Genomic DNA, 15879 nt, shown 5'->3' with positions numbered 1-15879 from the left:
AATGGGGTATTGTTGGTACTTGATTGACATCTACTAACGAGCATATAACACAACACCTATTTGCAATACAAAGGAAGGCTGGAATTCATGCTGAGCTGCTCAAGGTGAAGAAAACTGCACCTTGTGGGATTTTTGACAGCGACATGACGAAAGCAGCTGCTCCAGAGCTTCCCTTTCCCACAGTCATGTTGGCTAACTCCAGACATATGACACACAAAACATTGTTTTGTTTTGTGAATTTCCCCCTCTTGGCATCACCGTCTTCTGCTCGCAATATTCTGCTCTGATCTCGTACAGTCTATTTTAGGAAGTGGAAGGAAAAATAAGAATAAAAAAAGACGAGCAATTGGGGAAGACTTGCAGCTTCCAAAAATACCTCTGAAAATGGTTTTCTTCACCGTTGACCGTAATCTATGGAGATTGAGGGTTCGCTTGCAGAAAACCTCTAAGCCCCACGAAAAGTGGGAGCTCTTCTCCTGTCGGTTTATTAATTGAGCTGCTCCTGTCTTCCCAGCACATGAGGAAATGCGTATGACCTTTTAATTATTGTTTAAGCTGCTTAACCCTCTACTTGCATTTTCCGAGCGCAGCCGCTGAGAGAGATTTAAGGCGTTGTGTGGCCTGATCTCTTACAGAAAACCATTTTGCAAAGGCTCTTTATTGGCCTTTGAGTTAAGCCTGTCATTTAATTAATTAGAACCTTTTTTTTTTTGGTTTCCTGAGCTGACATAAAATTCAGGTTAGGAACGAATCTTTTCGTTTCTTGAAGAACTACAGCAAAGCCACAAAGATTTCTGTGGTTTAGTTCGCAGGTAGCCCTCAACGTAGGCCAAATTTTGGTTGCTAAGCAAAACAGTTGTTAAGTGAGTTTCGCTCCATCTTTCTTGCCAACGTTGTTAAGCGAATCACTGCAGCTGTTAGGTTGTTAAGTGAATCTGGCTTTGCTGGTCAGAAGGTCACAAAAGGGGGATCACGTGACACTGCAACCGTCATAAGTACATGCCAGTTGCCAAGCATCTGGATTTTGATCATGTGACCTGGGGAGGGGGGGGGTTTGCTGCACTGATTATTAAACATGAAAAACCGCCATAAATCACTTTTTTTCAGTAGCGTTGTAACTTTGAACAGTCACTAAGTGAGCTTTGTAAGCCAAGGACTACCTGTAATGCAGAAATGAGTATTTCCCCCTTTTCTGTTATTGCACCTGGCAGACTTTTGCTAATCTTGAAAGAGTTAAGGACGGTTGGGACCTGTGATTGAATAACTGAGCACCAGAAGATCTGAGGTTCTTGCACTCACCCTAAGCCAGTGATGGCTAAACCTTTTTTGCCATCGTGTGCCGAAAGCGGGGGGACTGCGTGTGCCCACAGTCATAATTCAATGTGCCCCATCCCCCCGAACTGCCCCCGCTTTTGGCACACGATGGCACGGTGGGCCCGGTAGGCCCATTTTTCGCCCTCCCCAGGCTCTAGAGTCTTCCTAGGAGCCTGGGGAGGGCAAAAATGGCCTTCCCCACGCCCCTGGAGGCCAGAGAAAGCCTGTTTCCCGACTTCCAGTGGGCCCGGAAGGCCCGAAAATCAGCTGGCCAGTGTGCGGATGCGCGGAAGACCTGAGCTAGGGGAATGCTCGCATGTCCACCGATATGGCTCTGCGTGCCACAGGTTTGCCATCACGGTCCTAAGCAGTTGGAAATACATTTGACAAGAAGGCAGTAAAAAAACCAGACCCCTCTTATCCCAATCCTACCCCATCCCCCCCCAAAATCCAACAACCATTGCATGGGTCTGTACAGTCATCCAGGAATCAAACTTCACTTGAAGGAAAATTCACCTCTACTTTTAAGTTTCCCTCTCTGCCTCTTCCAAACTGAATAACAGTTGGAAGGGACCTTTGAGGTCTTCTAGTCCACCCCATGCTCAAGCAGGAGACCATGTGCCATTTCAGACAAATGATTGTCCAGTCTCTTCTTAGAAACCTCCAGTGATGGAGCAACCACAACTTCTGGAGGGAAGTTGTTCCAGTCATTAATTGTTCTCGCTGTCAGGAAGTTTCTCCCGACAGCAAAAACAATCCAAATTGCTTCTCTCCTTGGTTAGTTTCCATCCTTTGCTTCTTCTCCTGCCTTTCAGGTGCTTTGGAGAATAGGCTGACCCCCTCTTCTTTGTGGAAGCCCTTCAGATCGGGGTGGATAAAAATCAATGATTTTTTTAAAAAAAAATCAAAAAAATCAGATTTTTTTTTATTTAAATCGGATTTTTTTGATTTAAATCGGATTTTTTTGATTTTTATTGAATTTATTTTAATAAAAAACTTTTGGGGTAAAAATCTATCGTAAGATAGTTTTCTATTTAAGATACATAAATAATTTAGTTTATTCAGCATGAAATGGAGCTTAGTTATGTAGCACGAGGCTGTATATTCTGCAACACTGGGATTATCGGTGAGTCAACAGTGGGTCAAAGGAGTAGCAGAGATGACAGTTGCTCTTTAAAATTATGATTTAAATCGAGTTGATTTAAATCAAGCCTTTTTACTAGTGATTTAAATTGTGATTTAAATCAACTCGATTTAAATCAAATCCACCCTGCTTTAGATATTAGGAAAACTGCTATCTGGATTGCGGATTGAACATCTGGATCGTTGCGAGATAAAACAAGAAAAACTTGTCTTCCCATCCAGGGTCTTACGGAGACATTCGCCCACTGAAAAGCTTTCTTTGAAATAAAAAGAAGGAAAATCAAAACGGTTTAGCAGGCACCTTGCTCCAATCTGTGCCAGCCAGCTTTTGTGTATAGGTAGTCCTCGATTTATGGCCTCAGCTTTTGCCCAGGTGGGATTACAACGTCCTCCTGGTTGAGGTTTTAGAGGAAGCTGAGGAAAGCGGAGACGGACTCCCTGGTTAAGCTTCGGAGAAACAAGTGAGTAATTCAGAAAGATACTCAGAAATCCCGGCCAGGAAGATTATAATCTCTTTTTAGTGCTTTACATAACAGGACAACATGTGATCTCAGCCACTCTGACGTCGCCTGCTTGCAGTTTTTCTTTAAAAATTTTTTATTCCTCTGTTGAGCATAACCAGCCCCTGTTACGCTGCAGGATCTATTCCTCCGTCTAAGATCCCTGGAAATGCTGACTTACACTTAGCAAAAGCAAGTTAGTAGCATCCCTGCTATTCCTTGTGCTTCTGCCTTGTGTCAAAATAGACATGGCATTTAAATGCGACCAGAAGGCCTCTGGAAACGAGCTTTTTGCAAAACAAACATGAAAATGTTTTGGGATCTGGAGCAACACCTTAAGAGGTAATTAATGGCTTGAATGTTGTGTTTTTGCAGTTGCTTTTAGAGGTTAAGAGTTGCTTTCTCGGTGCCCTGTTGGAAGGATGGCTTTCTGGATGTGAGCTGAATAAAACGCAATAAAATAAAATGCAATATATACCTAAAGGATGCCCTCTTAAAACTTGCCTATCCAATTTGTTTTCAAGATAAACCTGGACCGATCTAGCATCCAGAGGCAAGTTTTCTCTCATATATTATTTGCAAATAGAATTTTTATGGCCGTGGTGAGAATTAAAATCAGCTTATTTCTCCTTATTGTCTAGCCCTTGTATATGCATTTTCTTTCTTTGTCTCTTTTGCTGGAACAAACTGTTGTCAAATTGACGCAGTAGCCCTAGGGGTTTTGAGAATATCTGGAATGCCAATTATGTGAGATTGAAAGATGTTTTCAATGAAGTGAAGTCTTTTATCATTTTAGATTTGGGAGCATCCACTTGACTTGCCTGTACAGGTAGTCCTCGACTTACGACCGCAATTCAGCCCAAAATTTCCATTGCTGACCAAAGTGAATCTTGCCCCATTTTAAGACCTTCCTTGCCACCGTTGTTAAGCGAACCACTGCAATTGTTAAGTTAGCAACACGGTTGTTAAGTGAGTCTGGCTTCCCCATTGACTTTGCCTGTCAGATGGTCACAAAAGGGGATCATGTGGGACTCCGGGACTCTGCAAACCGTCATAAGTACATGCCAGTTGCCAAGCCTCTGAATTTTAATTACGTGACCATACAACTGCAATAGTCGTAAGTGTGAAAAACTGTTATAAGTCCCTTTTTTCAGTGTGATTGTAACTTCAAACGGTCACTAAATGAATGGTTTAGTAAGTCAAAAACTACCTCTAGGTGATTCCTTCAATTCATGTCTCTATTTTTCTCTTTCTTCCCTCCTTTAAACCCTGGAAAAGGCAGTGGATCTCGGTCAATTAACCATGATTAGTGCTGTACTGTGTAATTGGCTGGATTGGCACTCCCGCTCTGGTTGATACGGAAGTCCAGCCAAAGCAGTAGTAGAAGTTTGTTTTTGTGGAGAAAGTAGGATAAGGAATTGCCTCCGTCCTTGTAAAATAATCCTGCAGCAGAGAGAGTAGATTAATTTAGGAAACTTCACTGCCCTGTATTTGAAAAGCTGAGATCAGTAATGCAGTAGACAATTATATGTACAGTAGTGGCTAAAATTGTGGAAACCTTTTGGGAAAAGTGTATTTTCTAAAACTAGCTAATAACACCACTTTTTTTTTTGGAGTAGTATCATAAAATTATATATCAATGGAAAGATCATTTAATGAAGAATGTAATGCAATCACTTTTATGAAGGATTTGCTCTCAGAATAGCAGTTACAGGATAAAGAAGAAAAGTGAAACACGTAGAAAAAAAACGAGTTATACAAAAATGATCACTATGTCAGTTAATCCTTAGCTGGGTAACCTTTAGCATGAATGACGGCCTTACAATGTCTTCCCATGGAATGAACCAAGTCTTTTAGTTCCGCAGCTGTTCTAATGTGAAACCAAGATTGAAGGATGGCTTCTATTAACTGGGTTTTATTGGTGGATCGATTCTGACTAACAAGTTTCTTCAGTCTGCTCCATAGATTTTCAATTGGGTGAAGGTCTGGGCTATTCCCAGGCCATTCCAGCAGTGGAATAGGATTATCCTGAAATTCCAAAAAAAAAAAAAAAAGTGTTATTAGCCATCAAACCCCCAAAATACACTTTTCCCAAAAGGTTTCCACAATTTTGGCCACTATGTATATAGTCCCTTTGTTATAAAAGTTACTGTCCATGGTAGTAGAAGCTTGCTGCGAGATGTAGCTTCTGTTCAGTCCATGCATGCAACTAACTCTTGTTTTGCAAGGAATCTGTGGCTGTTGCCCAGGAAGAAGAGGGCTATGAGTAGGGACCAAATTGTTTTACCGTTACGCCAGTTTTTCAGAAAATATATACCGTGGTTTGCTTGATATTTGACAAATGTAGCTGTGAGAGGTCCTTGGTGCTCTCTGATCTTGGTTGTTTTCTTGCAGACGTTTCATTACCCAACGAGGTAACATCATCAGTGCTAGAAGTGAGTGGGGTTTGAGGAGGATGAGAAGGGGAGGAGGAAGATTGTGGGGTTCTTGGTGCTCTCTGATCTTGGCTGTTTTCTTGCAGACGTTTCATTGTCCAACTATATCATCAGTGCTGTTGATATAGCTGCTTTTGCTACATGCACTGTGTTGTTGAGCATAATATGTGGGATGTCCATAGAGAGAAAAACATAAGTGGGAATGAAGAGCATATAATTGTTTGAGAAGTGTTGATGCAAGCACGTTGGGTTGCAGTGGTCTTCAAGAAAGAGGAGGGATGGGATTGCTACCAAAAATCACTCTGGAAGAATGAAAAAACTTGACAGGAAGTGTAGAATGTCAGAACAGACTAAAGAAATGAAGGAACTGATGGAGTTTGTAATCCATTGAAAGATATACACACTCTGCAAAATGCAAAATAGTGGTAAGCCAAAGGAACTGTGGCATGAAGTAAGAAATTGGTCTTGGAGATATTAATTTTCAAATCTATACCTCTCATTGATTGCATTGTACAGTGTATATACATCATTCGTTCCAAAATGTTTACATTCTCAACCTATGTAAGAGCACGGACTTCGTAGAAATATTCAGTAACACACCCTCTAATGCCTCTTCATTATACATTTAAATTCTGTATTCATTTATCCATAAGTGCATTCCACAAATCAAGAAGACTTATTAAGTCTGCCCAGTATTGGGCCATTTGCTAAATGTTATTTTATTTCCGTCATCATCCATTCATTCATTCCTTCTTACTATATTTATCCTTCCAAGTCAATAGTCATGAAAAGCAGCTCCATCATTCAAGCCTATTCACTTTGTCATGCTAAATCAACAAAATATGCACACAACTTTCTTCCTTGTGTTCATATATTTGTCCAAAAATAAATAAATAAATAAAATCCCTTAGGTTTAAAGAGTTCTGTTTCAGATTACTTAAGTATATTAAAACCCTAATACTAAATGAAATTTATTTAACATTGGGGTTTTTTAAAATCTGTTTTGTTAAACCTAGGTTGTCTTGAGGGGAAAACACAATTGATGCTTGCCTGCACAATGCTTTCACAACAGCAAAGCTGGCCAATTGTTGGTCTAATACAGGGCTTTCCAAACTTGGCAACTTTAAGACTTCTGGACTTCAACTCCCACAATTCCCCAGCCAGCTATGAGGAATTCTGGGAATTGAAGTCTACAAGTCTTAAAATTGCCAAGTTTGGAGATTTTTGGTCTACTGCCTCTGAAAGATTATTTCTGTAAAATCCCCCACCCCCCGGTGTCCATGGGATATGGCTGTAAGTGGAGTTTTATGATTTTATGACCGTGGGAATACTGCCATGGTCATATGTGTGAGGACTGGTTTTAAGTCACTTTTTTCTGTGCTGTTGTAACTTCAAACAGTCACTGAAGGAATGATTGTAAGTTGAGGGCTACCTGTAGCTTTAGAAGAATTATTTTGGAAGCCATGGTTTTCAGTTACTCCTTTAGTAACACAGGAGTAGAAATCAGTAAAATAAGTTCACCATAAAGGATAACGATTGGGCAAAAATGAAATGTAAACCATTTATTAACTTGCTCTAGATGGCAGCTCCTGGCTAACCTCACCAACCTTCAAACGCTAACCCTGATAAGAGCTGGTTAAAGGGCCACTAGGAAATTTACTAGGTTAGACTAGAAAGTGTAAAAAAAAAAGTGATATTGGGAAGAGATTTGTACCTAAAATTGAGTGAGAGACTAGAAGATAGTTGATATCATAATCCATGTTTTAACATGAGATGGGCGGCAAATAAATTTGGTAGGTAGGTAGGTAGGTAGGTAGGTAGGTAGGTAGATAGATAGATAGATAGATAGATAGATAGATAGAAGAAAGAAAGAAAGAAAGAAAGAAAGAAAGAAAGAAAGATAGATAGATACCGTATTTTTCGGCATATAAGACACACCAAAGTATAAGATGCACCTACCTTTTTTGGTGAGGAAAAGAAGAAACCTCCCTCTGCCTCTGATCAATTTTGCCTCATTGCAAACAGTAAACAGCCTGCTTTACTTTCATTGTCGTTTTCAACATAGCTTGATTAGCACAAGGGGGAAAAAATCTGCTCCAGCAATTTACCTCCTTGCAGCAAGCAGCAGAGCCCTGCGCAAAACAGCTGAGAGAAAATCAGCTGAGAGTCGGGAGGCCAGCCCAATCAACTTGTGCTAATTAGGCTGTGCTGAAGCTGAAAGCAGCTGTTTTTTCTTGCTGTTTGCTTGCAAGGAGGTAATTGCTGTGAGGCAGAGGCCAAAGGGTGGGGGCCAGTGGGTGGGCAGGGCTACATTTGATGTATAAGATGCACCTAAATTTTCACCCCTTTTTAAGGGGGGAAAAGGTGCGTCTTATACTCCGAAAAATACGGTAGATAGATGATATAGAGAGATATGATAGATAATGATGGATGGATAGATAGATCAGCCGACAGACAGACAGAGAGAGAGAGAGAGATAGATAGATAGATATGATAGAGATATGATAGATAATGGATGGATGGATAGATAGAGTAGATGGATAGATAAGATGGATGTGTAGGTAGCTAGGTAGAGAGAAAGAGAGGGTGGGAGGGAGAGAGATGGATGGGTGAGTGAGTAGGTAGGTAGATAGGTAGATGGATGGACAGACAGACAGACAAAATGTTTTTCGGATAGCCGCTTGTGAACAGCCCACTTCCACCGGGTTCCACATATTTCACTGCCATTCTCTTGTGAATGAGGTTGAAGCTGATGACCTTATACCTGAAATACTTTTTTAAAAAACTGAATCCATGTTCAAGCCCATGGCAATTACATTTTTCGCTGTTTCCTCTAAGACGGGCATCAGCCAGATGTGCGGTGGGTTGACATTCACGCCACATAATTTTTAATCTCTTGCAAATGCGACATAATTTAATCTCTTGTCAAAGGATAAGATTCCCCCTTGGGCAGGGCAAAAGACCCAGCTATGCGCTTTTTAAGTTCCGGAGTCGAAATAACAAGCAGAAGAATTGTGCGTTCAGATGGTTGAACATTTACGGCAATAAATACTGAAGAAGCAGCCTTGGGAAAAATTTTTTTGCTGCTTCTTCTTTTTTTTCCTTTCTGAATTCTTCAAGACATGAAACGTGGGAAAACTGCAGAAGGCTGATGAAAGAACTTGGTGACCTTTTGCAGTAAATGTGGCAAGGAACACAAACAATCCGTTTCTATTGTGAAGGGGAAAAATATGAAAAGGTTGAGTCAGTTTCTGTAGGGAAAAGGGGAAGTGACAGCAGAGTTGTTTTCCTGTGCGTTTCTCTTAACATTGAACTGTGTCATAGCTACTCGGCTGAAAACAAAAACAAAATATGTTAAAAGCCACTCACGGCAAAAATAGACGTGAGTTTTGAGGCTTGGAGTTCCACTTTAGAATTTTGTGTCTTTACAATTCCATGCTGGAATTCTTCACCCTCCCAAAAAAAAAAGAGAGAGATTTTCCTGCCTGGGAACCTTATTCTTAAGTTGTTTTTGAATGATCCTGGCATTAAACCAAGGCGTGAATAAAAACAGTTTGAAACTGTAACACTGCATTTCTGAACTATCAACATTTGAAATGCCCTTGTTATTTATTTTCTTAGGGGAAGGTGCTTTTTTTTCTTGTTTACAGTGCAGGCTGGCCTGACCTTAGGAAATACTTGATGACGAGATAAGAGGGGCATTTTCATTTCGAAGGGAGGGGAAAAAAATGTTTTCGGAGCAAGGAAAGAGAAATGAAATCAGCACAGACAGTCCTGACTTACAGCTGCATAATTCAGCCCAGAATTTCCATTGCTAAGCGAGACGGTTGTAGAGTGAGTTTTCGTTCCAATTTTACAACCTTTTTGGCCAGTTGTTAAGTGAATCATTGCAGCTGTTAAAATTAGTCACACATTTGTTAAGTGAATCTGGCTTCTCTGTTGACTTTGCTTGTCAGAAGGTCATGTGATGAACCCGGGACGCTGCAACAGTCACAAGTACATGCCAGTTGCCAAGCCTCTGAATTTTTCATCACAGGACCACGGGGGTGCTGCAGCGGCCGTAAGTGTGAAAAACGGCCCTGGAAAAACGGATTTATGACCGTTTCCACACTTACAACATTTTTGCAGCATCCCTGCGGTCACGAGATCGAAATTTGGTTGCTTGGCAACTGGCATGTAATTTAATGTGATCCTGCTTTGTGGACTTCTGATTAGCAAAGACAGTGGGGGAAACCAGAGTCACTTAAACATGTTCCCACCTCCACCGTTTGCAGTGACTCACTCAATGGCTGTCTCAAGAACGGTTGCAAAGTGGGAGCAAACTCACTTAGCAAACTGCCTCTCTTAGCCGTGGGAAATTTTAGGCTCCGTTGTGGTCGCAAGTCGAGGAGGTAGTAGGAAGCCCCATTTCTAAGCATCTCTGTGTGCCCCGAAGAGCCCCCCAGCCTTTCCAGCAGAACCCCTCCAGGACAGACCCCTCCCCCAAACGTCTTCCCTGGGGGTGGGGGGAGGCGCTGCGAGGCTGCTGCTGCTTTCCCTCCAGAGGCCATTAGGGGGCGCCCTTGGAGCGCCTTAAGCAACCAGCAGTGAGTGCAATGCAGCCTGCCGGGGGGGGAGTAAAAACTCTCCCCCCCCGCCCCATTTTGTTCGCCCCGCCGAGCTCCTGCGCGTCCTTTCGCTTTCCTTTGCGCGCGTGAAGACTCCGCCGTCGCTCATGGCTCCGGAGCGGGATTGAAAGCGGGGGGAGGAGGCTACTTTGGAAGATGCTGCCCCTTCCTTCCTGGCTGCCTTGAAGGTTTGAGCTGTTTTGGGGGGGGGGGGGGTTTGAAGGGAAGCGGGGCCGGCGGGGGGGAGGGAGAAGGGAGAAGAGGCGCCGCCTGCCTTACTCTCCATCCCTTTCGCGCAGCGCTCGCCCGCCACCGCCTTGGGCTGCGGGGCTGGCCGCCAAGCTTTCAGGCCGGGCGGGGGCGCGGGGGTGGGGGGCGCGGCGAGGGCGTGTCCGGAGGGCCGGGCCAGCCAATGAGCGCCGCGCCTCCCTTGCCTGCATTGGGCGAGCGGGCAAGCCAGAGCCCCCGCCAAGCGCCCGGCGCGGAGGGGGGCAGGCAGGCAGGCAGGCAAGCAGGCAGCCGGGCGGGCGAGCGAGCGAGCGAGCGGCCGCTTTGGCGCAGCACCGGCGCGCTCCTTCCCCCGCGGGGCTCCGCATCCCGGCCCCTGCCGTAGCCGGCCGGGGGCGATGGATCTCGGCGTCTACCAGCTGCGGCACTTCTCCATTTCCTTCCTCTCCTCCTTGCTGGGCACCGAGAGCGCCGCGCTCAGCCTCGACAGTAGGTAAAAGCCCTGCCCGACCAGGCTCCTCGCCATTGTCCCCGGCGGGCGGGCCGGCTGGACCGAGCCTTGACAGCTCCGGCCCAAGGCGGAGGAGGGGGCTGCCACATCCTTAGCGGCCGCTGCTAACCCGCGCTTCTTCTCCACCCCTCCCCGTTTGTGTCTTGCAGCTCCTCCGGGGCCAGCGTGGTCGCCATCGACAACAAAATCGAGCAAGCCATGGTACGTACTGGGCAACCGGAGGAGGAGGAGGAGGAGGATGGGGTCGGGGGGCGCCTCTCCCTGCCGTCCGCGCTGCAGAGCCGGCGGTGCGCGCTCCCTCCGCCCTTTTGGCCATGGGCCGGGGTCGCTTCGGGGGGTTGGACGGTGGGGGGGGTGGACACGACACCGCGCGGCCTCTTGCATCACCCCCAAAGCAGGTGGGGGGGTCAGCGGGGAGGATAATTGGGGAGGGGGGAGAAAGAGCCTTTAATTCTGGGGTGGGGGGAAGGAAGAGGAGGAGGAGGGCGCCCCTTTGGTCTATTGATTGGTTGATTGATTGGTCTCCCCATTTATTATTATTATTATTATTATTATTATTATTATTATTATTATTATTATTATTATTATTATCCGTTTGGTTCCCCCCCTCCCTCCAATTTCCACTGGGCGCTTTTGTTGCTGGAATGCTGCAAGGAGCCCCATCTCCCGGGAACCCCCTCCTCCTCCTCCTCCTCCTCTTGCCTCTGTTGCTAGGCAAACTTGAAGTATAACCCCAGGCTATAAATAGGGCAGCCCCGCTGATTGGCTGAAGGATCAGCTAGGGAGGCGGTCTTCCTCGCCCGGGCTGACGTCAGAGGGGATGGTGGGGAGGGAAATGCGGCAAGCAACCTTATTTCCCCCCCTCCTTCCTTTCACCAGACAGAATGAGCTGCAGCCCAGGAGGCGGGCATAAGGGGGGGGGCGCAGGGTACCCCGATCCTGGAGAGGAGGAGCAGGCAAGAAGGTGATCTGGGCCCAGAGCCCCCCCCCCAAGTCTAGGGAAGGCTTCCCCCCCCCCCTTCCTCAAGCCGGCTGCAGCCGCCACCATTATAAAACCTGAGTAGCATCCGTGATGCTTTCAGCCGGAGGATAAAATGATGATGCAACAATGGAGAATTTCAGGCTCGGTCCGTTGCATCCCTTGTCTGATCCAAAATAAGACTGCATCTTCCCAGGGAGCCGGATTGCTTTGCTCCAGAAGAAGAGGCCAAAAAAGGCACTCAAACCAGGCATTGTTCTGGCTGGACAATTTTGCCTTGTAGCCAAAAACAGGACTCCTGTTCTGGGCATTAATGTAATTCCCAAGAAACTGGGCTGGCATGGAACACCGCTTCCGTTCCTTCTATCCCACCAATTCTGCCTGGGGGAAAAAAAATCACTTGCCACCAAATCCAGGATCCCTTCTGCTTCATAATTGGGACAAGAAGAATATGATGATGTTACCTAGTTAGGGGAATGAAACATCTACAAGAAAACAAGCAAGCTCAGAGAGCACCAAGGAGCCCACAAAAAGAGAAAGGGGGAGCCCTCCATAGCAGAGTGCCCACGTCAGGACAGCTTTGCATTAACCTGCAGCGGAAGGGAAATTGAGAATTTAGAACCAAACCCAAAAGGCCTTGAAGATCTGTGTTGTGTTGCAAGCCAAAACCTCAATTCAACACTTGGGGTCATTTAAATGGGTAACAGATTTGGGGTGTCACTTATTAAATTGGATACGCTAAGAACATTCCCAGTGTCCATCGTCTTCCCCGTAAGGGCTGCCCTTGATTTTGCAAATGAAAAGGTTTTAAAATAAGAATTTGAGTGGAAAGGTTTTAAAATAAAGAGTTTGAGGGGAAAGATTTTAAAATGAGAATAAGGTTTTGGGCTAAAGTTAAAGGGATGATGATGATGAATCTTTATTGCCGTCTGTTATATTTTTCTGTGTATTTCAATTTCTTGCAAGCCACTTCAAGCTGCTTTTCTGTAGACACCAATAAAGAAGAATATTTGCAGCTCAGGGTTGAAACGAGGGGTCCTTGCTGTTCTCTGAGCTTGGTGGTTTCCTTGCAGAAGTTTTATTACCCAATTAGGTAACATCATCAGTGCTAGGAGGGAGTGGGATTTGGGGAGAGGAGGAGGAGGAGGAGGACTGTGAGGTCCTTGGTACTCTCTGAGCTTGGTGATTTCCTTGCAGATGCTTCATGACCCAAAGTAGGGAACATCATCGGTGCCTAACTTAACCCATCCTCAATGCACTGATGATGTTCCTTAGATGGGTCATGAAATGTCTACAAGAAAACCGTCAAGCTCAGAGAGCACCGAGAGAGCACTCTCCTTTGCACAAACAGAAGTGTGGGATGGGTAAACCACAAGGAGAGTGGGATTCAGCAGAGGGGTTCTTTGGGGGGGAGACCCTCCCCAGTTTTGACAGGCCTTCCGACCGGCCATTGCAGAAGTCTCTGCAGTTGGTGCAACTTTTTTGAGGGGGGCGGGCGTCTCCTGCTTCTGTTTTCCAGGATCTGGTGAAGAGCCACTTGATGTACGCGGTGCGAGAGGAAGTCGAAGTCCTGAAAGAGCAGATCAAAGAACTCATTGAGAAAAACAACCAGCTGGAACAAGAGAACAACCTGTTGAAAACCTTGGCCAGTCCAGAGCAGCTGGCTCAGTTCCAGGTGCAATTGCAGACGAGCAATTCTCCAGCTGGGAATTCTTCGCAAACGCAGGGGACGAACCTGCAACCTTCCCAAGCTGCAGCACCGCAAAACTCCGGACCTTCGGCCTAGTCAGTCTTAAGCACCTCTTGAGATTTCGGCACTCTGGATTCTGCTGAGAGAGGCTGGACTGCGGGAATCCAGCAGTCTCTGCATGCTGTCTCCTACCCCCCTCCCCAATTATGAAGACACTTCTGCGCCCTCCCTCCCTCCCTCCCCAACTCCTAGTCGCAAAACATTGGTTTCTTTTCCAGTATTAGAGCCGTTCAAGGGGGGAGCAGGAGAGGGTTGAAATTTTTCTTTTGAGATTTATTTTTTAAAGTTGGGAGTGGGAGGGAGGGTCTCGCCACCATTCAGGGAATTAGCACAAATGCACTGGGCGACTTGAGCAGCTTTTGCAGCGGCTGCTAAAAGAAAAAAAAAAAAAACCAACCGTATGAGTTTTTGTGTGCCTGAAGCTTAATTTTTCCTTAACGATCTTCCTTCCGTGTTAATGCCGTGATGAATGCAAGCGCTGTTGGGCCTGGCAATGTGAAGAACTTGGCTAGGGTGGTGGGGATGAAGCCCCCTTCTCTAGCTTTCCACCAGGAAGCCAAAGGAATAAGACAGGGAAAGAAAGAACTCTGGGGAAACTGAGGGACAGTAAAAAAAAAGGAGGGAAGGGGCTTTTGGTGCCTGCAGTCTTAAAAAAAAAAAAAAAAGCAGATGTGCACTCATTTTCTATAGCCAAGGAAGGTGCGAAAAAATAAAAATAAATTAAAAAAATCACCTATTTTCTAGGAGAGGAACCGGTAGATAAAAATGCTGTGACATAGGATGGGTCTGATGAAGGTTTCTTTGCTTAATGTATATTTGTGTATTTAGTGTACAATTACTTTGTAAAATAGAAACTGTAACTACTCCATTCAGTTGTACAGAGTGAATTTAAAAAGAATGAACTGAATCAGTTTGGATAGCGATTTTATTTTTCCTTTGGTTTTGGTTGTTGTTGTTTTTTTAAGTTTATTTTTATTTTATTTTATTTTTTTGACGCTACATGGATTCAATTTTGCACCTATACAGCTCTTTTTGGGATTCGGCTGGTGCTGCTTCTGTCAGTTGCCTTGGAAAATGAATATATATATATATTGAAGTCAAACTCTGTCCTTTGCAGTTCCGGTTGATGCGGGCTGCGGGTGGGGGAGGGGCAGGGATGAATTCACCAAAGCAAAAATCTTAAAAAAATTAATTCCTCACATTTTGGAGGTGGGCATACGATCTGTGTAATAAAATGCATATGTTCTTGTGCATGTTCTGGGCGATGAATTGGGAGGAAAATGGTAAAAATACCAGTATATTTAACGATTGCACATGTCAACTTCCAATAAAGCATACCATGTTGATATAGAAGCTGTGAGTTCGATCCTAGGTTAGAGGCAGATATTTCTCTCTCTCTGGGCACAATGAGAATATTATCTGCTGAACAAAACTCCGCATTGGTGACAGGAAGGGCATCCGGCCAGTAAAACACTCGGCTCCATTCAGTTGCCCAGATTCCACCCCCCGCAAGGGATTATGGGGTCGTTAAAAGAAGATGATGTGGTCAGTCAAAAGCCAGATTCAACCAGGTTTTGCAAAGCCTATTTAAAAAAAAAAGGTGTAGAGAGCGTTTCAACAGCAAAATATTAAAATTGTAATCCTGCCGCAAAAGGACTTCTGCCAAAGAAATGCAAACTTGAGGTTTCAGCCAGAGGGAGAAAAGATGGAAATCTTGCTTTGACTAACCTCTGCTTTTACAAGGGGTAGAAAAGGCAGTTCGGTCCTTCGAAAGAGGTGATGCAAAACCGAAGTGGCAATAATTGTTATAATAACTAGCCTTTTTTAAAACTGAATCTGGCTAATGTTAACAGTGTCTATGCTTCAAAGGGGAAAGTAGAGTTCTAGCGTTCTGAAGGCATCGTTCGAGCTGCATTAAACGGATTGGGCTTCAGGTAATGCTGAGCGTTATTCGAAATGCTTTTGCGTGTGTGTTTGTTTGATTTATCCTTCATTGATCCCTGCAAGAGGGGGGTGCCAGTAACTACATTGCATCCTAAAGAAATTATGAGAGACTTTGTTAGTAGAGGAAGACAATATGGCTTAGCTTGTCCCTAGTTAGTCACAGTTAGAGATGTAAACCTGGGGATTTGACGGGAATAAAAAACCACAAATGCCTTTTTTAAAAAGTTCAGTTGGCTTGGTGGCTTCCTTCCATACTCTTCCCGGCAGACAAAGCGACATGAAGCTTAGCTAACTAAATTAGGGATGATTCAGAAACTTTACCGGTCGGGTCCAACCTACAGATAGATGCTCATTGTTTTGCTTGTCACTAAATAAACTTGTGGCTCCGTGTGATTTGCAGCTTCAACCTGTTTACCAGACGTTACAGGATCTCTTCTCAGAAATGCAGCTGGCCTCTGTTTGCTTAAT

General features: G+C 44.7%; 1 protein-coding gene across 1 annotated transcript in view; it reads left to right on the top strand.

The window, feature by feature from the left end:
- TSC22D1 (TSC22 domain family member 1) overlaps positions 1-14820 on the top strand; it is a 58188-nt gene extending 43368 nt beyond the window's left edge. Inside the window, exons 2-3 of the mRNA XM_034416341.3 lie at positions 10888-10939; positions 13237-14820. Coding sequence (XP_034272232.2) covers positions 10888-10939; positions 13237-13503 — 319 coding nt within the window. The 3' untranslated portion in view covers positions 13504-14820. The remainder of the gene's footprint in view (positions 1-10887; positions 10940-13236) is intronic.
- Positions 14821-15879: the final 1059 nt, after the last annotated feature.

Source organism: Pantherophis guttatus, chromosome 5, assembly GCF_059756535.1.
Source record: "Pantherophis guttatus breed Tessera chromosome 5, ASM5975653v1, whole genome shotgun sequence".
Lineage (NCBI taxonomy): Eukaryota > Metazoa > Chordata > Lepidosauria > Squamata > Colubridae > Pantherophis > Pantherophis guttatus.
This window is presented reverse-complemented; position numbering and strand designations above follow the sequence as displayed.